Genomic DNA, 15048 nt, shown 5'->3' on the forward strand with positions numbered 1-15048 from the left:
ATCCATACAACGCAGTGCAACAAGCATTCAAAAGCTCAGCAGTCTCTGCCAAGAGCTGGAGACAAATATCAGGAGATGCGCAGAAACCTCAGATTCTCCTATATACAATCGCATAGCCAACTGCGTTGTATTTAACGTCAAGAAAGATGGTGCAGGACATTCTTTGGCGATTCTTCTCGTGCCCATGGCGGGCATGCCACGAGTAGACCTGAGGGCAATTAATGATGCCTTACGACGCTCTCATGGAGGAACAACCCAAACGCCTCAGCTAATCGTCTATATGGAGTCATTACCACATGAGAACAACGAAATGTTGCGTGATCAATTTGAAAAGTCTCTCGAGATCCCCACGCTTTCAGACGATGCAACTCTAGTCGAGCGACACTGGGAGGCAGTCTGGCCCTCCCAGTCCGACATCTTGGGCCAGGTTGTTGCCGCGACGCAATGCAAACTTGACCAGCAGCACTTGAAGCAAGAAATCATGACTATGATCCCACGAAATTTCGACTTACATTTGGAACCGGACGAAAAACATGGTGGCTTTGAAGTATACCTGTGGCCGCAGGAGCAGCAGAAAAATAAGGCCATGGAGAAGACAAGAGAGCTCGCGCAATACATCAAGCGTCTGGCTGCCCTGTCACTCCACGCATATATGATACCAGAGGAATTTCACGTTTTTCCGAAGCCGCTCTCCCTCGACAAACAGGGCAAGGTCGACTCCTCCCAGCTGCAAGCCGCGAAAGCCGAATTACGGAAACGAGGCGTACCAGAACATCTGCGCTCGATCGAAGACGGTGTCGCGACCGTCTTTGCAGGCACACTATCTTGCGATGCGGGGAAAATTGATTTCGAAACTAGTTTCTTCGAGCTAGGTGGCCACGAAGGAATGGCCGAGGCGCTCGCGGCCGCGTTGCGCGTCGAGTTCAACATTGACTTGCCACACACTCTGATTGGCAAAGATGCCACAGTCAGGGTCATCGCAGACTACATTGCGGACGACTATCTCAAAGATAAAGAAGAGCAGCATATCAATCCGTACAGCTCGACGCGATGGTGGCTCCTCGCCCTACAGCTTGTTCCACTGGTGACGCTGTATCCAGCGAGACGTGCTTGGCAGCTGACGTTTCAGCTCTGGATTCTGAGCCGCACCAAGTTCATGGAAGATAACAACAATCTCTGGGGACGAATCATGAACTTGATGCTATCTATTTATGGAGCGTGGGCGTCTGTCCAGGTCATCTTTCCCATCATGGGGATCCTCCTCAAATGGATAATCATTGGACGTCACAAAGAAGGCACCTACCCGATGTGGGGTTTCTACCACACACGCTGGTGGCTGGTGCAAAAGATTGTCAGTCTGTGCGATCTTGGTTTTTTCGACTATTGCTCCTACGGAAAGCGTCTATACTTTCGACTCATGGGCGCCAAGATCGGTAAAGGTGTCACCTTGACAGATGTTCAGCTGGGAGAATGGGACCTTCTTGACATACGAGAGGGGGCGAGTCTGTCGAGCTGTATCTGTCGTCCTTTTGCGGTAGAGAAGAACTCCAACTTTTATCTTGGGCGCATCGTCGTTGGCGAGCGGTCTACCATCGGCGCTCTCTCCATCATCGCCCCCGGAACAGAGGTCCTTCCCGACACGTACCTGGGAGCAAACTCTTCGAGCTGGGAGCAGGGTCAACTACTGCCGCAACAGAAGGTCGAAGACTCAATGCCCGAAAAGAAGGATCCACACTGGCTGCTCTTTGTCCTTCTCACAGTCCCAATTTACGGCATTGGGTGGCTGATCGCCCTCTTGCCTTGGCTGGGACCGCAGTTGGCTGTTCTCTGGGCGACGCCAGCAAAAAGCAGCACGCCGTTGCGAGTGATACTCGACTGGTACCAAGGGAGCCCGCAGGTTGCTTTCGCCTATGTTGCGGTCATGGCCCAGTCTCTGTTCAGCCCGTGGCTCTTCCTCCTCTGGGCCGCACTCATTCGGTATTTGTGCCTAGCCCTCGCAGCACACATACCGCAACATTATGCCTCGGTCACAGAACAATTGAATGCTTGGAGGTCCACCATTGTCAAGACGTTATTCGATGCGTCGAGACTTGCAGAGATCAACACCCTGCTGGGCCAACACCACGGGGCACGATCCGGCGTCTTGAGACTACTCGGCACAAAAGTAGGCCGGCGAGTAAGCTGGCCACGATCGGGCCCCTTTATCGACAACTATGAGTTGTTAGATGTCGGCGATGACGTGACCTTTGGATACGACTGCCATCTATTCACGAGTGACGATCGCGGTTCTAGCAAGATCACGATAGGCAATGACAGCGTCATCGCCGATCAAGTCTGTCTGCTACCAGGCGTTGAGATTGGATCTGAAGCCATGCTCGGCTTTGGTACTCTTACCCAGCGAGGCAAGAGGTACGACAGTGGCAAGACCTATTTCGGACGTGAAAATGGGGATGTTGCAGAGTCCAGTGCGTGTGGCGCAGGGCTGTGGTCGGTGAACGGCGGATTCCCGCGCGACGTCGACGCCTCTTTTGGCCAGACAGACCACGAAAACATGAATTACAGCGAGGAGCAAGCTGACGACCCGTCCTCGCTCGAAAAGGGTAATAGTCCTGCATCCTGGAAGAGGCGCAGCGACGCGACAGAGAAGCACGAACACGCGGAGCACCATCTCAGCCGAAAAGAACGCCACTACGTCTTTCAGCCGTTTACTACTCTTTTTTTGTCTTCATTCATGACGATATTGACTGTTTTCTACTGGAATGTTCCAGCTCAGTCTTCCATGAAGCTTGCTGCGCGAATCTTTGTCGAGGCGTTGCAGCCCGAGTCTACGCTGATCGACCCAATGGTTGTATATGGCCTAAATTACGCAACTACAATGGCTTTGACAACAACATTTGCCGTCATGGCCATCGCCTTTGTTATAGCGGCGAAAAAGACCCTCATCGGCGCTTTCAAACCAGGCGTTTACAGCCGCCGCGACAGCTCCACCTACTTTCAGCGCTGGCAGCTTCTCATTGCCGTCGAGAAGATAATCCGAAAATGCTACGTCGATCAAGGTATCCTCAGTCTCTTGACCGGGACGCACTGGCTTGTGCTCTACTATCGCTGGCTGGGGGCCAAAATCGGCAAGGACTGCGCCTTGTTTGCCAATGGATATCCCGGCCTGCTCCTCACCGAGGCGGATCTCATTGAGATTGGAGACAATGTTGCCATTGACGATGTGGGGATTATATCGCATGTTGAGATGCGTGGGAGCACGCGACTGGACAAGATTACTATCGGCGATCGATGTGTGCTGCGATCCGGAAGCCATATACTCGCCGGGGCGAAGATGGAAAACGACAGCTGTCTTTTGGAGCACACGCTGATTATGCCGGATCAAATCGTTAGAGAGGGCTGTGCCATGTATCGACGACCTGCAAAGCAGTTTTACGGCAATAGAAAGGGCAGCCTCCCAAAGGAATAGACATCATCATAGATACAAGAGATGCGGCCACAGCTAAAAAAAAAGAATCACACAAAGGCTCAATGCTTTTTGGCATTGTCATGGTCGCAAGATTGTGTGCCCAGATGAGTGACACGTCGCACCATTCTCACGAGTGGTACATGTCTAGTCGTGCGAGGGCAAGGTAAAGCCAAAACGTTGGGTATTATTTCCGTCTAGCTGTAAAGTACCAGCTGTAAAAATGCAATTGCGTAGTATGTATTCAGGCCAAACTCCAGGCATCACATGCCAAAAAAAAAAAAAGAAGCTGTTTAGCTCTAGCTGTAAAAACTACAGTTGCGTATCGTAATCAAGCCAAAACTCCGGGTATCATATCCAAAAAGCAAATAGAGGAATGCTTAGAAACCCTCAAACCGGTCGAATTACCTTCTCTGGCCTTGCGTCCTGCTCTGTATCCATTGGTCGACGTCACGACGGAGGTGCTGCAGGTCATCACTCTCAGAAGCTCTGCTCCTCACCGGCGGCCTCGACAGCTGTGGCCTGCGCTGTGCATACCGGCCGGCCGGGCGATAATTGTCGGGCAGGGTCCTTGCCTGGCTCCTCGGCCTCGTAATGCGCGGCGGGGCCAACGACACTCGTGGCTGGCTGGACGCCTCCTGCAGCTGCGTCGGCGGCGATGTAGCCTGTCTCGTCGGGCGCGCCTCCTCGACGCCGCCGCCGCCCTGCAGCGGCAGCACCAGCGGGGGGTACTGCACCGCGCGATCCCACTCCGCGAGGCTCGCGTACGGGCTCCGCAGCCACGAGCGCAGCTCGTGCAGGAAAAGCCTCGCAAACTCCCTGCCCAGGTAGTCGGCCAGCGTGTCTTGCGCGGCGCCGCGGTTGCCCATCATCTCCACCGACTTGAGCATGGAGACGATGAACTCGAGGAGAAACTCGGTGCTGGGGGCGCGTCGCCGCAGCTGCGGCGGTGCGGCGGCGGCGGCGGCGAAGTGTCCCGAGGGCGGCGTTGGCCGCGGCGCGCGGTTGGCGGTGAGAAAGGTAAAGACGCGAAGCTCGCGCCGGATGAACATGCGCGCGCGGGACACGAGCTGCTCGTCGTGCTGGAACATGGCGGCCGTCAGCTCGCGGTACCGCGAGACGGGGTTGGAGCCGACGTGCATCGAGAAGCGGTTGCGGCGGTAGACGTCGCGACGTACGGCCACGGCGCGCGGCTCCCCCTCCTCTCGCGCAGCAGCAGGACGATGAATTGGATGTGGTGGTGGTGGTGGTGGTGGCGTTGGTGCCGGTGTTGGCAGCCCTGTGGTCCGGCTCGGCGGGCGCCGGGCGCCGGTGGCGGGATCGTGAAACTCAGAGTACGGCCGGCCCAGCTCGCCGCTCGCGCCGTGCAGGAGCCGCACGACGGGCGTCTTGCAGAGCGGGCAGCTCGGGTGCAGGGCCAGCCAGCCGAGCACGCAGGGCAGGTCGAAGACGACGTGCCCGCAGGGGACGACCTCGCAGGGCGCGGTGACGGGCTCGAGGCAGATGGCGCAGCAGTCTGGGCCATCGGGATCATCGGGAGATGTCATTGCAGAGGCCGCAGCGGTGGCGATCATTGCTGGCCCGTGGTCCTCGTCGGAGATCTCGAGGCTTGCCGCCATGAATGATGACTTCTTGCGAGAAGCTGTGTGGGCTTTTGCGGGAGAGAAGAAGGACGGGAAAAAGAAGTGTATAGGAAGAATGAAGGAAAACACCGGGAGGAAGAGTAAAGAAAAGTAAAGGAAGAACGAAGAAAAAAAATTACAAGCGAGGGAAAAAATAAAGAAGAGTCTGTTAAATTCTAGAACGTGAAGGCGTCGAAATGGAAATCTAAATCAGTGGGCGGAGGCGGCAGTGGCTGATCAAGGTGGGGGAAGGCGATCAATTAGCAACTCTGCCACATGAAGTAGTTAAGAGTGAATATTACTGTATGCATTACAGAGGCGGCTCGCTCATAACAAGTTTGGTTCAAAAATATTATTTCAATCTGTCCCACATGCTATAGGCTGTCTTTTAGTCTTGTCGTGCGTGCCTTGCTACACTATCACAAAGTGTAGTTGCGAGTAGATATGGCTGTAGAATGCTGCTCTTTGATAATGTACTTGATTCACAATAAAGTTTAAAATATTAAATATGCCGTGAGCCATGATTTATCTCATTACACGTTTCTTTGTCTACATTATACAGTGCCTTGTTACATACTCATCAACCCTCCCAAATCCTTTTCCATATTCCGCAACCTAGCCTGCAACTCCCTCTTCTTGGCTTCCAACTCCCTCGCCTCATCCTCTTCCCTCTTCAGATCCTCCATCGTCCATACATCGCCCTCGTCTTCCCCATCCCCGTCCTCATCCTCGTCCTCGTCATCCATCCAGTTCCTGTTCATGCTCGCCAGCTGCTCCCCCTGCTCCTTCACCTTATCCTCGTAGTACACCGTCGAGTCCCGCCCGTTCCTGTACTTTGCCCGCAGGCTCGCGATCCGCTCCCGCGCGCCCGGCAGGTCGTACACGCCGCACAGCTTCTCTGCGCCCCGCAGCAGCACCTCGACGTCAATGTCCCCCTTGCGGTCCAGCTCGCCCTTGCGCAGCCGCGCGTGCATCTCGCCGCCCAGCACCGCCGCCACGGCCGTGTGCTTGCGCGGCGGCTGCTGCGCGCCGCCGCCGCGGGTCGGCGGGCCGGTGGTGACTTCGCCGGCGGTGGTCACGTTGAAGACGGTCTGGCGGCGCTTAGCCGCGGGTTTGGTGTCCTCGGGCTCGGAGGCGGCGCGTTTGGAGTGCGAGGTGGTGGGGGGTGGAGGGGGCGGAGGGACGGAGAAGAGCGCGCGCTCGTGGGCTTCGGTGTCGCGGATCAGAGAGGTGATGTCGTGGTGGGATAGGAGCGCGTTGGTGAAGATTTTGGGCGAGGGGAAGCTGTGAGCGCGGGTGAGCTTGCGTTCTTCCTGACCGTAATTGTGAATGGAATCCTACGGAAGAGAATCGATTCCTTGACAGGAATAGCTGATTTGCTCCAGATGGGAGCTGAGCTGCGACATAGTCACGGTTGTCGCGACGCGACCGTGGGCGTGCGTTGTGGTGGAACAGGAGGATCAAGGCTCTCTTTGTGCTCGGGTGTGTTTTGGCTCGAGTTCTGCTTCTGTTCCCCGAATTTGATTCGTATGCTTCCCGGCCCGATAAATGTTAGAATTAAATGTGGTAGGGAGCTCGTTGAAGAGAGGTCGTCGGCAAACGGCAGCTTGGCGGGGATCAAAACACGGCGTTTGGTGTCGGACGGCCGCCCCGCGTCCCCCACTAATACCCGACAGGCCTTCCTGCAGGCCACGCCCAACTTGGCCAAAGTTATAGAGATGACGCGAGACAGTATGCCCTGATGGCGATGAAGGCGTTTTTTTATATCAAAATGGCAGGGTTTGAGACAGGTACAAATCTCACGATATCCTACAACTTCCATCTGCACCTAACTATCCCGTGTCACGTATCCGCAATCACTACAAGAACAGTGGTAAATGCAACGCTTGCCTATTCTATGTCTATATCTAATTGCGAAAACAAACAGCAAAAAATCCAAACATATTCAAGGGAGGCATATCCAGATGTTTTCTCCTCCCGCCGTCACATCTGTCGACGTGACCATGAACCATCCCATCCCGCGAGGGAAGCGTCCGCTTTGGGCTCCAAGCAGGAACCAGACGCCAAATGCATCCCGTGTCTATGATTTTATCCAAAACATCCCGCCCCAGTGTATATTGCCAAGCTATGCCATAATCCAAACAAGAAATTGCAAGAAACCCATTTTGACTGCCATTCGTCGCCAAAAAAAAAATCATCAGGTCCATCTCTTCAGTCCTCCAGTTTCGTTCTTCGTTCCTTCATCCCTTTATTGAGAATCTTCCATTTCGTTAATCTCAATCGTCCAGTACGGCAGCTCCATGCCGAGGTGCTGGCTGGTAATGTACTCGTCCTCGCTCGAGTTGGGCTCCTCGAGCTCGTCGATGCGTGGCTCAGGCGGGTCCTGGAAGAGCAGGCTGCCCCTGTGCATGCGCTTCCTCATGCGGCGCGCGCTGGAGCCCATCTCATTGACGTCGAGACCACCATCGTCCGAGTCGTCCGAGTCGCTGCGCTCGCTGAAGGTGCGTTTGCCGGTGATGCTGCTCGAGACGCTGAGACGGCGTCGACGCATGTGCTGCTGCCACTTGTAAAAGGCGGCCTCTTCCGTGTCCTGCCCCCCTTCCTCGTCCGAGGCCTCGTTGCTGCAGTTGAGATTCTTCAAATCCTGCATCATCCTGATGGGCAGGTCTCGGTGCTCGAATCGCGGTGCCTTGTCGTCTCTCTGCTTCGAGCTCGATCGGCTACGATTGGACTCGATTTCATACGGATCCAGGACAGACAAGCCATTGTCGCTGTCCATGGGATCCATGTCTTCGAGGACAAAGTCGCAGACTGTGGTCGTTGTGGTAGTAACGGCAGCATAGACGGGCGATTCCATGATTGGCTGTGACATGCCATCTTCATTGTTGTCAGTGTCCTCCTCATCTTCCTCTTCTTCCTCTTCATCGTCTTCATCCTCTTCCTCGTCCTCATCCTCCTCCTCCTCTGTCATATGTACTACTCTTTTGATGGGAGAAATTGGTCGCCTGGAGGCATCGTTTTTCGGTATAGCATAATCCTCTCCTTCTTCATCGTCCTCGTCATCGTCCTCGTCAGAATCATCTTCAGGCTCAGACTCGTCTTCGGAGGATTGGGCATCAGACGCAGCTCGAGGAGATGGGGCCTTGATTGGACCACGTTTATAATCTTCTTCTTCCGATGAGTACTCGTCGTCAGAATCAGAATCATCTGCGGGTTCAGACGAGGACGCAGAGCGAGGGCTGAGCTGTTCTGGCCCGATAAAGGGCTGGTAGCTAAACTGATGGCCAGTACCGACAGGCTGGATGTGAGGATCCATCGGACCGCGGCGGGATGCTTGACCAAAAGGTGGCTGGCTCTTGCGGGCCTTCTGCGGTGATGCAGTCGGCGTGTGAGGAGGAGACGTTGGTTCGGCATGAGCTTTGCCCTGCTGAAGCTGCTGCCGACTCAAGTTGAGGTTGGGCATCCCAGGCTGCCGCCGACCGCCTTTGGGAGCAGACATGGCCGAAGTGCTGAGGTGTGCAAGTTATTTCGGCAGCGAAAATTGCATAAAAATCAGCGACTTTGGCAAAAAAGTATTGCAAAGGGTCGCGTGTCGAGTCAAGATTCGACTAATATAAAAACGTTTGTTGATGTGATGTGGTGTTGTGAAGTCGACTTGCGTACTCGCTCACAACGGGGTGTAGGTGGTGTGCCGAGTGGTAAGAGTCACAGTAGCTGCAGCAGACGCAACAGCGCCGCAGTAGCAATGCTTTCGGATGAAAACTGGCCGCTGCAGGCAGGGGACGGTTAATTGTAATATGCCGGCAGCTGCAGCGCAGGCCGGCTTAAATAAACGTATTTTCTGGCACGTTGCAGTGCCTGGCTGAAAGAAATTGGTGATTGGCCTTGGTCCTCTACGGTCCAATGCATGCGCATGCGCCAGGGAGGGGCAGCGGGAGAGCGCTATAGCGAAGCGGTGCGGGAGCGCAGGGCAAGTTGCGGTCGAGTCAGGGAGTCCAAGTCCAGAGTATGAACCGCCAGAGCGGAGAAGAAGCAAGAATGCGGTTTGCGACGGCGGTCATGATAATCGGGAGGAGACCAGGGGGGGGATGAAGAGCAGCGAGGACGAGGCTGCTTCTTTTGAGGGTGCGTGAGGTGATTGTATGTGTGTGTCTGTCTATGTGCGTGCGCAGCGTTTCGTTTGCTACCTAGGCACCAGAGATGTGAGATGGGGATGGGAGGACTTGGTCGGCCACCGGGTTGAGATGGGTTCCCTCCTGGATTAAATCAGCCTAATGATGGGCGTGATTTGAGAAAGACCGGAGCCAAGTAGTGACGTGACGTCTGGTGCGGTTTGGGTGGTTGTAATGGTGGTGGTGGTGGTGGTTGTGAATGTGGCGGGTGAGACGGCCTCGGACAGTGCGGTGCGCCTTGGGAGGCTGAAGGATGAACAGGCACGCGGATTGACAAGCCAGCCGCTAGAGCCAGAAACGGATATATTTGGTGACGAGCCTTTTTTCGAAAAGAGCAAACGTGCCTGAAGTCGCCCAAAAATAGCTTTTTGACGGCGATGAGCAAGGGACAAGGAGGGTTGAAGAGGGTAAGCCGGCGAGTGCCTGAAGCAATATCCCAGGAACGAGGCCAGGGCGGAGGTGAGTTGAGCAGGCAAGCAGGGGAGAGAATCAGCTCAGCTCAGCGGCTTATAGGGGGGCCAGTGCACTCGAGTGTACTGGTAGGTAGGTATGCTATAGGGGCGTGGTATAGGGGATATACCGCTGTAACTCGACGCGTGTCTGCTGTAAAATAGCATCCAGAGCCCTGCAAGACCGCAAACGAAGGGAGGCTGACTCAAATATCCGCCTGCACAGCAATCAGATGTCAGATTTCAGAAAACTCAGCCGCCAATACCACAGCAGCCCGGTCCCTGTCGCTATTCTTTTTTGGCCTAAACTGAGGCCGCCGTTTCAGATTTTTTTCCTTTGTTGATGGACGTCCTGCGCGTGGGTGGCTGCTAGGCCCGACGGTCTGGATCTCGATGGATGGGTGCAGGCCAGAGTGGTTGAGACAAATATGTGCTGTTCGGCGATGGTCCCGATAGAGCAGGTATCAACAAAGGATGAGCAAGGTTAAGGAGAAAATATGAAGAAGAAAAAACGTTCGCTTTCCGAGGGACAGCGAACCTTGAGGAACGATGAAACAGCTCCCGCGCTGGCAGCTGCCTGAGCTCTTATACTGAGTAACTTACACAGCTCCTCATTCCCGCCTCCTCGGCATGGGCCGTCTGGCTGCAACCTAGCCTCACAGAACGACTGGGCGAAAAAAAAAAAACACTCAACCAATGATTATTATCCCTTGTCTCTGGTGACTAGCTGGCTTCCTACTACGAAACGCTCCCACAAATAAACAAAAAAAAAATGCCACCCGTACCTGCGCCCGCCGGGATGCCCCCGTCCAGCAGCGCCTATGCTGTGCATCATCTGCTTGCGTTGGGCATCAATGCTTCCGAGCATGTGTCGCAGACTCATCGTCTCCCCTTTTCTTCAACGCCCAAACGACTCATTCTTGAGACCGGGTCCCCCCAAACCCCCCAGCCTATGCGCACACAATCCACTTGCGCTACTTACTTCCAGAACAGCCGAGAAAATTTTCTGCTGCAGCTAAACACACATTGTCGAACCTGCTGGACGGCCGAGACAGGGATCCAGCATGAGCCTAATGCACCTCTGGAAGGCAGGGGCCATGGTCATGTATGAATACCTATGAATTCGTGCGCTCGTGGCTGCGGCAGGTCCCTTTGTTGCTTCATGCTATTGCCACATAGAGCTAGAATTCTATTATAAAAGGTTCCGGACTATTAATGACCCCTGTTGGAAATTGGCAATAGCCATCCGATCCGTGTAAATGCTCTTGGCTGACACTGAAGAAACCCACGGTCCATATATGGAGACTTTTATTATTACGACAGCAGATAATTCCACAGTTGGGTCTTTATTCCTCTAGGTACAGCCATGTTTCATGCCTTGAGCGGTCGAAAAGGGCAATAGCAATCATCATGAATTATCATGACAAAAGGAACCCCGAGCTTGGCTGCAGACAGCTGCATATTTCTGAAGTACGTGCAAAGGCTTCTAACGGCGACAATCTCTATGCAGATCCGAAGCCGTTCAAGTACCAAGAGCAAACACTGTCTGGTGTGAAGATAGTGTGAGCAGCGCCAGGAGCCCCAGCAGTCTACGCTACGGCAATGCATAATTCACATGTAGATGCAGCCCTCTGACGTCGCATTCGCCGTGAGGCCTGATAGCACTCGTGAGCGGCTTCCATTGATTCGGATTCCAGTAGCCGTGAATTTGCCGCATTTGGCGGCTTGCTCAAGCAGGGTCAATCACTTGTTACACAGGCACAATTTCGTACTTTGATCAACGCAATTACATACCCCCATCTGCGACATTTAGACAAAGACGCGATAAGAAGAGGCACAAGGCTCCACCACTAGCCAGAAGCGTAGACTCTGACAGAGCAGACCACCTACCTTGTATGGCCCGGCTCCGTCGCAGCGCCTCAATTGCTGCTGGCGCACCATGTAACATGCAAGTGCTCGTCGCATGGCGTTCGACAGCGGGGTCTGGCGGATGCCACCTCACGAGCGAACCACGGGCGAACCACTGGTTTCTGCCTCTGACGGCCTCGACGTGCATTGAATTGGAGCACCAACGACGAACTATGCTCCTTCGTGGCTGTTGATCGTCGCCAGTGACAGCACAAGTGCATGATGCGCTGGAAGCTGGGAAACTCGTGGTTCATATCAGTCCACCACCACACGCTTTTCCCGCAACAAACAGTTCAGCAGATATAGTGCCCGTGGGAGAGTATTCACGAGGAAAAACGCGATTTATAAGCTCATGTATGAGCAAAACATAACAAAACAGCCCAGAATCTTCTTCCGTCGAGTTGAATGTGAGCTTGACCAGATATCGCCATGTCTAGGTTAGCAGCTTCATCGGTTCTGGGGAAGCCGGGGTAGTGGAGTGGCAGAAGTGGCAGGTATAAATTCGGGTAAAGATGCTGGCCAGTCGGTGCAGTCGACAGTGCAGCAGCTGGCTTGTTAGCACTAACCAGAACCACTAGCAGAGCCACTAACAGCACTGCCCGCCGTCCGCCTGGTGTCCGCCTGCCGCTGATTCAGCAACCAGGGACCGCAAAATCATCTGGCCGGTCGCCGCGTCCGCGCCCGCCAAGTGGACCGTCGCCAGGCGCCATCCATCCCAAGACTGCAGATGCGCTTCACGACTGCCCATCGCGACACCACCCACGCCATCCTGTCGGCGTCGCAACTGCATTGTACCATCATTTCTTAGACTTGTCTTGTCGGAATATCCATTGTGGGACTGCTCGAATCTACGCGACCCATCCTTACTCCCCGATCGAACTCCCGCGCCGACGACATGAACAACCCTGGCGGGCAGTCGCAGCAGGGCCAAGCTGGCCAAGCTGGCCAGGCCGGCCAGCCTCCGCCACGACCTCCCCCTATGTACCAGCCAGCGCAAATTAGAAACTTGCCGCTTCTTAGCGAGGATGAAAAACTCAAATATGAGCATGGAGTTACAGGACTCTGGAACCGCATGAACAACTCTGCACCCAACAGCCCGGAGCACGTGGCGGCGCGTAATAAAATTATAGAGTTCTCACGCATGCTCATCACCAAGATCCAGGGCCGACGGGCACAGGCACAACAGCAACATGGTCAGCAGGCCGGCGCCCAACGCCCTCAAGGCCAGGCCGCTCAGCAGCAACAGGCTACGACGCAGCAGAAGCCCGCCCAACAGCCAACTGCTGCCGCGGGCAAGCCCGCTGGGAACGCAACTGGAGGAGCTGCTGCATCTGCCTTGGCCACGGCTGCCGACAGGGCCTCCGTAACGGCGCTCACGCAACCCAAGGTTCCGGACCGTCTGATGGCTCATGTTAACAAGTTGACTTTTAAGGCGCCCCAGCATCTTACCGAGAAGTCACCGGCGGAAGCCGCGAAATGGATCGAAGACCTGAAAGTTCGATATGGACGAGCTCTCATGACAATGGAGGCCGCTAAGAACAAGATTGCCAACATGGATAAGGTCTTTCACGAGCGCGCCCAAGCTGGCAACCCCTTGAAGGACGAGGAGCTTCGTCAATACCGCGAACACAAAGACAAGCAACAGGAGCTACATAACAATGGCCAGAAATGGATCGAGACTGTCAGGAAGCAACAAGAAAGCGTCTCGGGTCCCGGCCAAGGCCAAAACGCAAGCGCGACGCAGAACAAGACCAACGGCTCCGGAACACCCACACAGCAAAACCAAAATGCCGCGGCATCTGTCAATGCCAGTGTCGAAGCTACCAAGAACCAGCAGCAGATGGCTGGCCAGCAGCAACAACCAGCGACAAACACCCCGACACCACAGCAACAGCAAGCTCGCCTGGCACAGAATGCGGCAGCCCAAGGTGGTGCAGCAATCAAACAAGAGCCCCAGCACCCAGCTCCCGTTAACACAGCCCTCGCCAACGCGCAGGCACAAACACCAGCTCAGGGTGCCGCACGCGTGGGCACACCGCAGAGTGCGACCGCGCAGGCGCCAGGCGGACCTACCAGGGCTCTGAGCCACTCTGCTGCCATGTCGCTCGCAAACCAACGCGCGGCCGCGCAGCCTGCAAACGCGGCCCTGGCAAACCAAAATCAGCAACAGCAGCAAGTCGCTCAACAACAACAAGCGCAGCAAGCGCAGCAAGCGCAGCAACAGCAGCATCAGCAGCAGCAGCAGCAGGGAGCCGGCACACCGACTGGTGGCACCCCCGGCAGCGTGAACAACGCTGGCGTCAACACGGCTGTGCAACCTCAGCCTCAGCAGCAGGGCCACCCGCACGCACACCCGACGCAGCAGCCACCTGCCTCTCTCCAGTCCAAGATGCCGATCCAGAAACATCTACCCGAGCGCGCCACGGCGGTCCCCCAGGGAGTGACCCTCGGCGGCGGCGTCGCTGCGGGCCGGCCGACGCTCTCCCAGGGCGGCGGCACGCTGGGCGGCGTTATGAACCAGCCCGCCATGGCCAAGGTGCCCGCCTACAGCCACGATGCCGAGGGCGACCACGTCCTTAGCAAGAAGAAACTCGACGAGCTGGTGCGACAAGTCTGCGGCGCGCCGTCCGAGGGCTCTGACGGCAATCTTCTCACGCCCGAGGTGGAAGAGGTACGATAATTTTAATTTGTCTTGTCTTTCTCTCTCCAAACCGATCACTAACAATGTCGTTTTTTTCCCCCCCACAGAGCGTCTTGAACATGGCAGACAGCTTCGTCGACAATGTCCTGCACGCAGCCTGCCGCAACTCTAAGGAGCGCGGCTCCAAGGTCCTCGAGATTCGTGACATCCAGCTCGTCCTCGAGCGCACCTACAACATTCGCGTGCCCGGCTACTCGTCGGACGAGCTGCGTACCGTGCGCAAGGTGCAGCCCTCGGCCGGCTGGATCGCCAAGATGAGCGCCGTCCAGGCCGCCAAGGTCATGCCCGGCAAGGGAGAGTAGCATGGGAATCGAGGAATAGACAAACTTGGCGGCGGCAAAAAAACAATGACACGAATATATCCCGCAGAAAGCGCTTTTGCTTCCTGCTTTGGTGCGAATTTTGGTGGCGTTTGGGGTATCTTGTTTCCTGTGGTCAGGTGAAATCACCAATTTTAGATTGTGTTCTTTTTTTTGCGACAAAGAGTCGGCTCAACCATAAGGGAGAGAACATTTCGCGATGAAGGGACGTTTTGCATTGCCACTTTCTCCCTTTATAGTCTGTCAATGAAAGTGGACTGGATGAGGATGACTTCTGTAGTCCGTTTGATTCTTGACATCTCTTGTACATTATATTGCGTTGGTGAGTGTTAGGAAGCTGTAGTTGAATTTTGCTTTGATGGATTATGTACAGTGCGTTGTTCCTCTTTCTGCGCCACATGCCCACCTCTACA

At 55.2% G+C, this 15048-nt stretch overlaps 5 protein-coding genes across 5 annotated transcripts; 2 read left to right on the forward strand and 3 right to left on the reverse strand.

Moving 5' to 3' along the window:
• Positions 1–280: 280 nt before the first annotated feature.
• Positions 281–3466, forward strand: LMH87_004674 (uncharacterized protein; the record flags this gene model as incomplete). The annotated part of the gene is made up of 1 exon (XM_056195932.1): positions 281–3466. The coding sequence occupies one exon, from the start codon at positions 281–283 to the stop codon at positions 3464–3466; it is 3186 nt and encodes a 1061-aa protein (XP_056049512.1).
• Positions 3467–3867: 401 nt separating this feature from the next.
• On the reverse strand, positions 3868–5082 carry LMH87_004675 (uncharacterized protein; the record flags this gene model as incomplete). The annotated part of the gene is made up of 1 exon (XM_056195933.1): positions 3868–5082. One exon carries the CDS (start codon positions 5080–5082, stop codon positions 3868–3870), a length of 1215 nt encoding a protein of 404 aa, XP_056049513.1.
• Positions 5083–5654: 572 nt separating this feature from the next.
• LMH87_004676 (uncharacterized protein) lies at positions 5655–6491 on the reverse strand (the record flags this gene model as incomplete). Its single annotated transcript, XM_056195934.1, has 2 exons — positions 5655–6369; positions 6427–6491. 2 exons carry the CDS (start codon positions 6489–6491, stop codon positions 5655–5657), a joined length of 780 nt encoding a protein of 259 aa, XP_056049514.1.
• An 842-nt stretch (positions 6492–7333) lies between these two features.
• On the reverse strand, positions 7334–8584 carry LMH87_004677 (uncharacterized protein; the record flags this gene model as incomplete). The annotated part of the gene is made up of 1 exon (XM_056195936.1): positions 7334–8584. The coding sequence occupies one exon, from the start codon at positions 8582–8584 to the stop codon at positions 7334–7336; it is 1251 nt and encodes a 416-aa protein (XP_056049515.1).
• A 3925-nt stretch (positions 8585–12509) lies between these two features.
• Positions 12510–14617, forward strand: LMH87_004678 (uncharacterized protein; the record flags this gene model as incomplete). Its single annotated transcript, XM_056195937.1, has 2 exons — positions 12510–14285; positions 14363–14617. The coding sequence occupies 2 exons, from the start codon at positions 12510–12512 to the stop codon at positions 14615–14617; spliced, it is 2031 nt and encodes a 676-aa protein (XP_056049516.1).
• Between the last annotated feature and the right edge of the window lie 431 nt (positions 14618–15048).

This window comes from Akanthomyces muscarius, chromosome 2 (genome assembly GCF_028009165.1).
Source record: "Akanthomyces muscarius strain Ve6 chromosome 2, whole genome shotgun sequence".
NCBI classification, from domain to species: Eukaryota; Fungi; Ascomycota; class Sordariomycetes; order Hypocreales; family Cordycipitaceae; genus Akanthomyces; species Akanthomyces muscarius.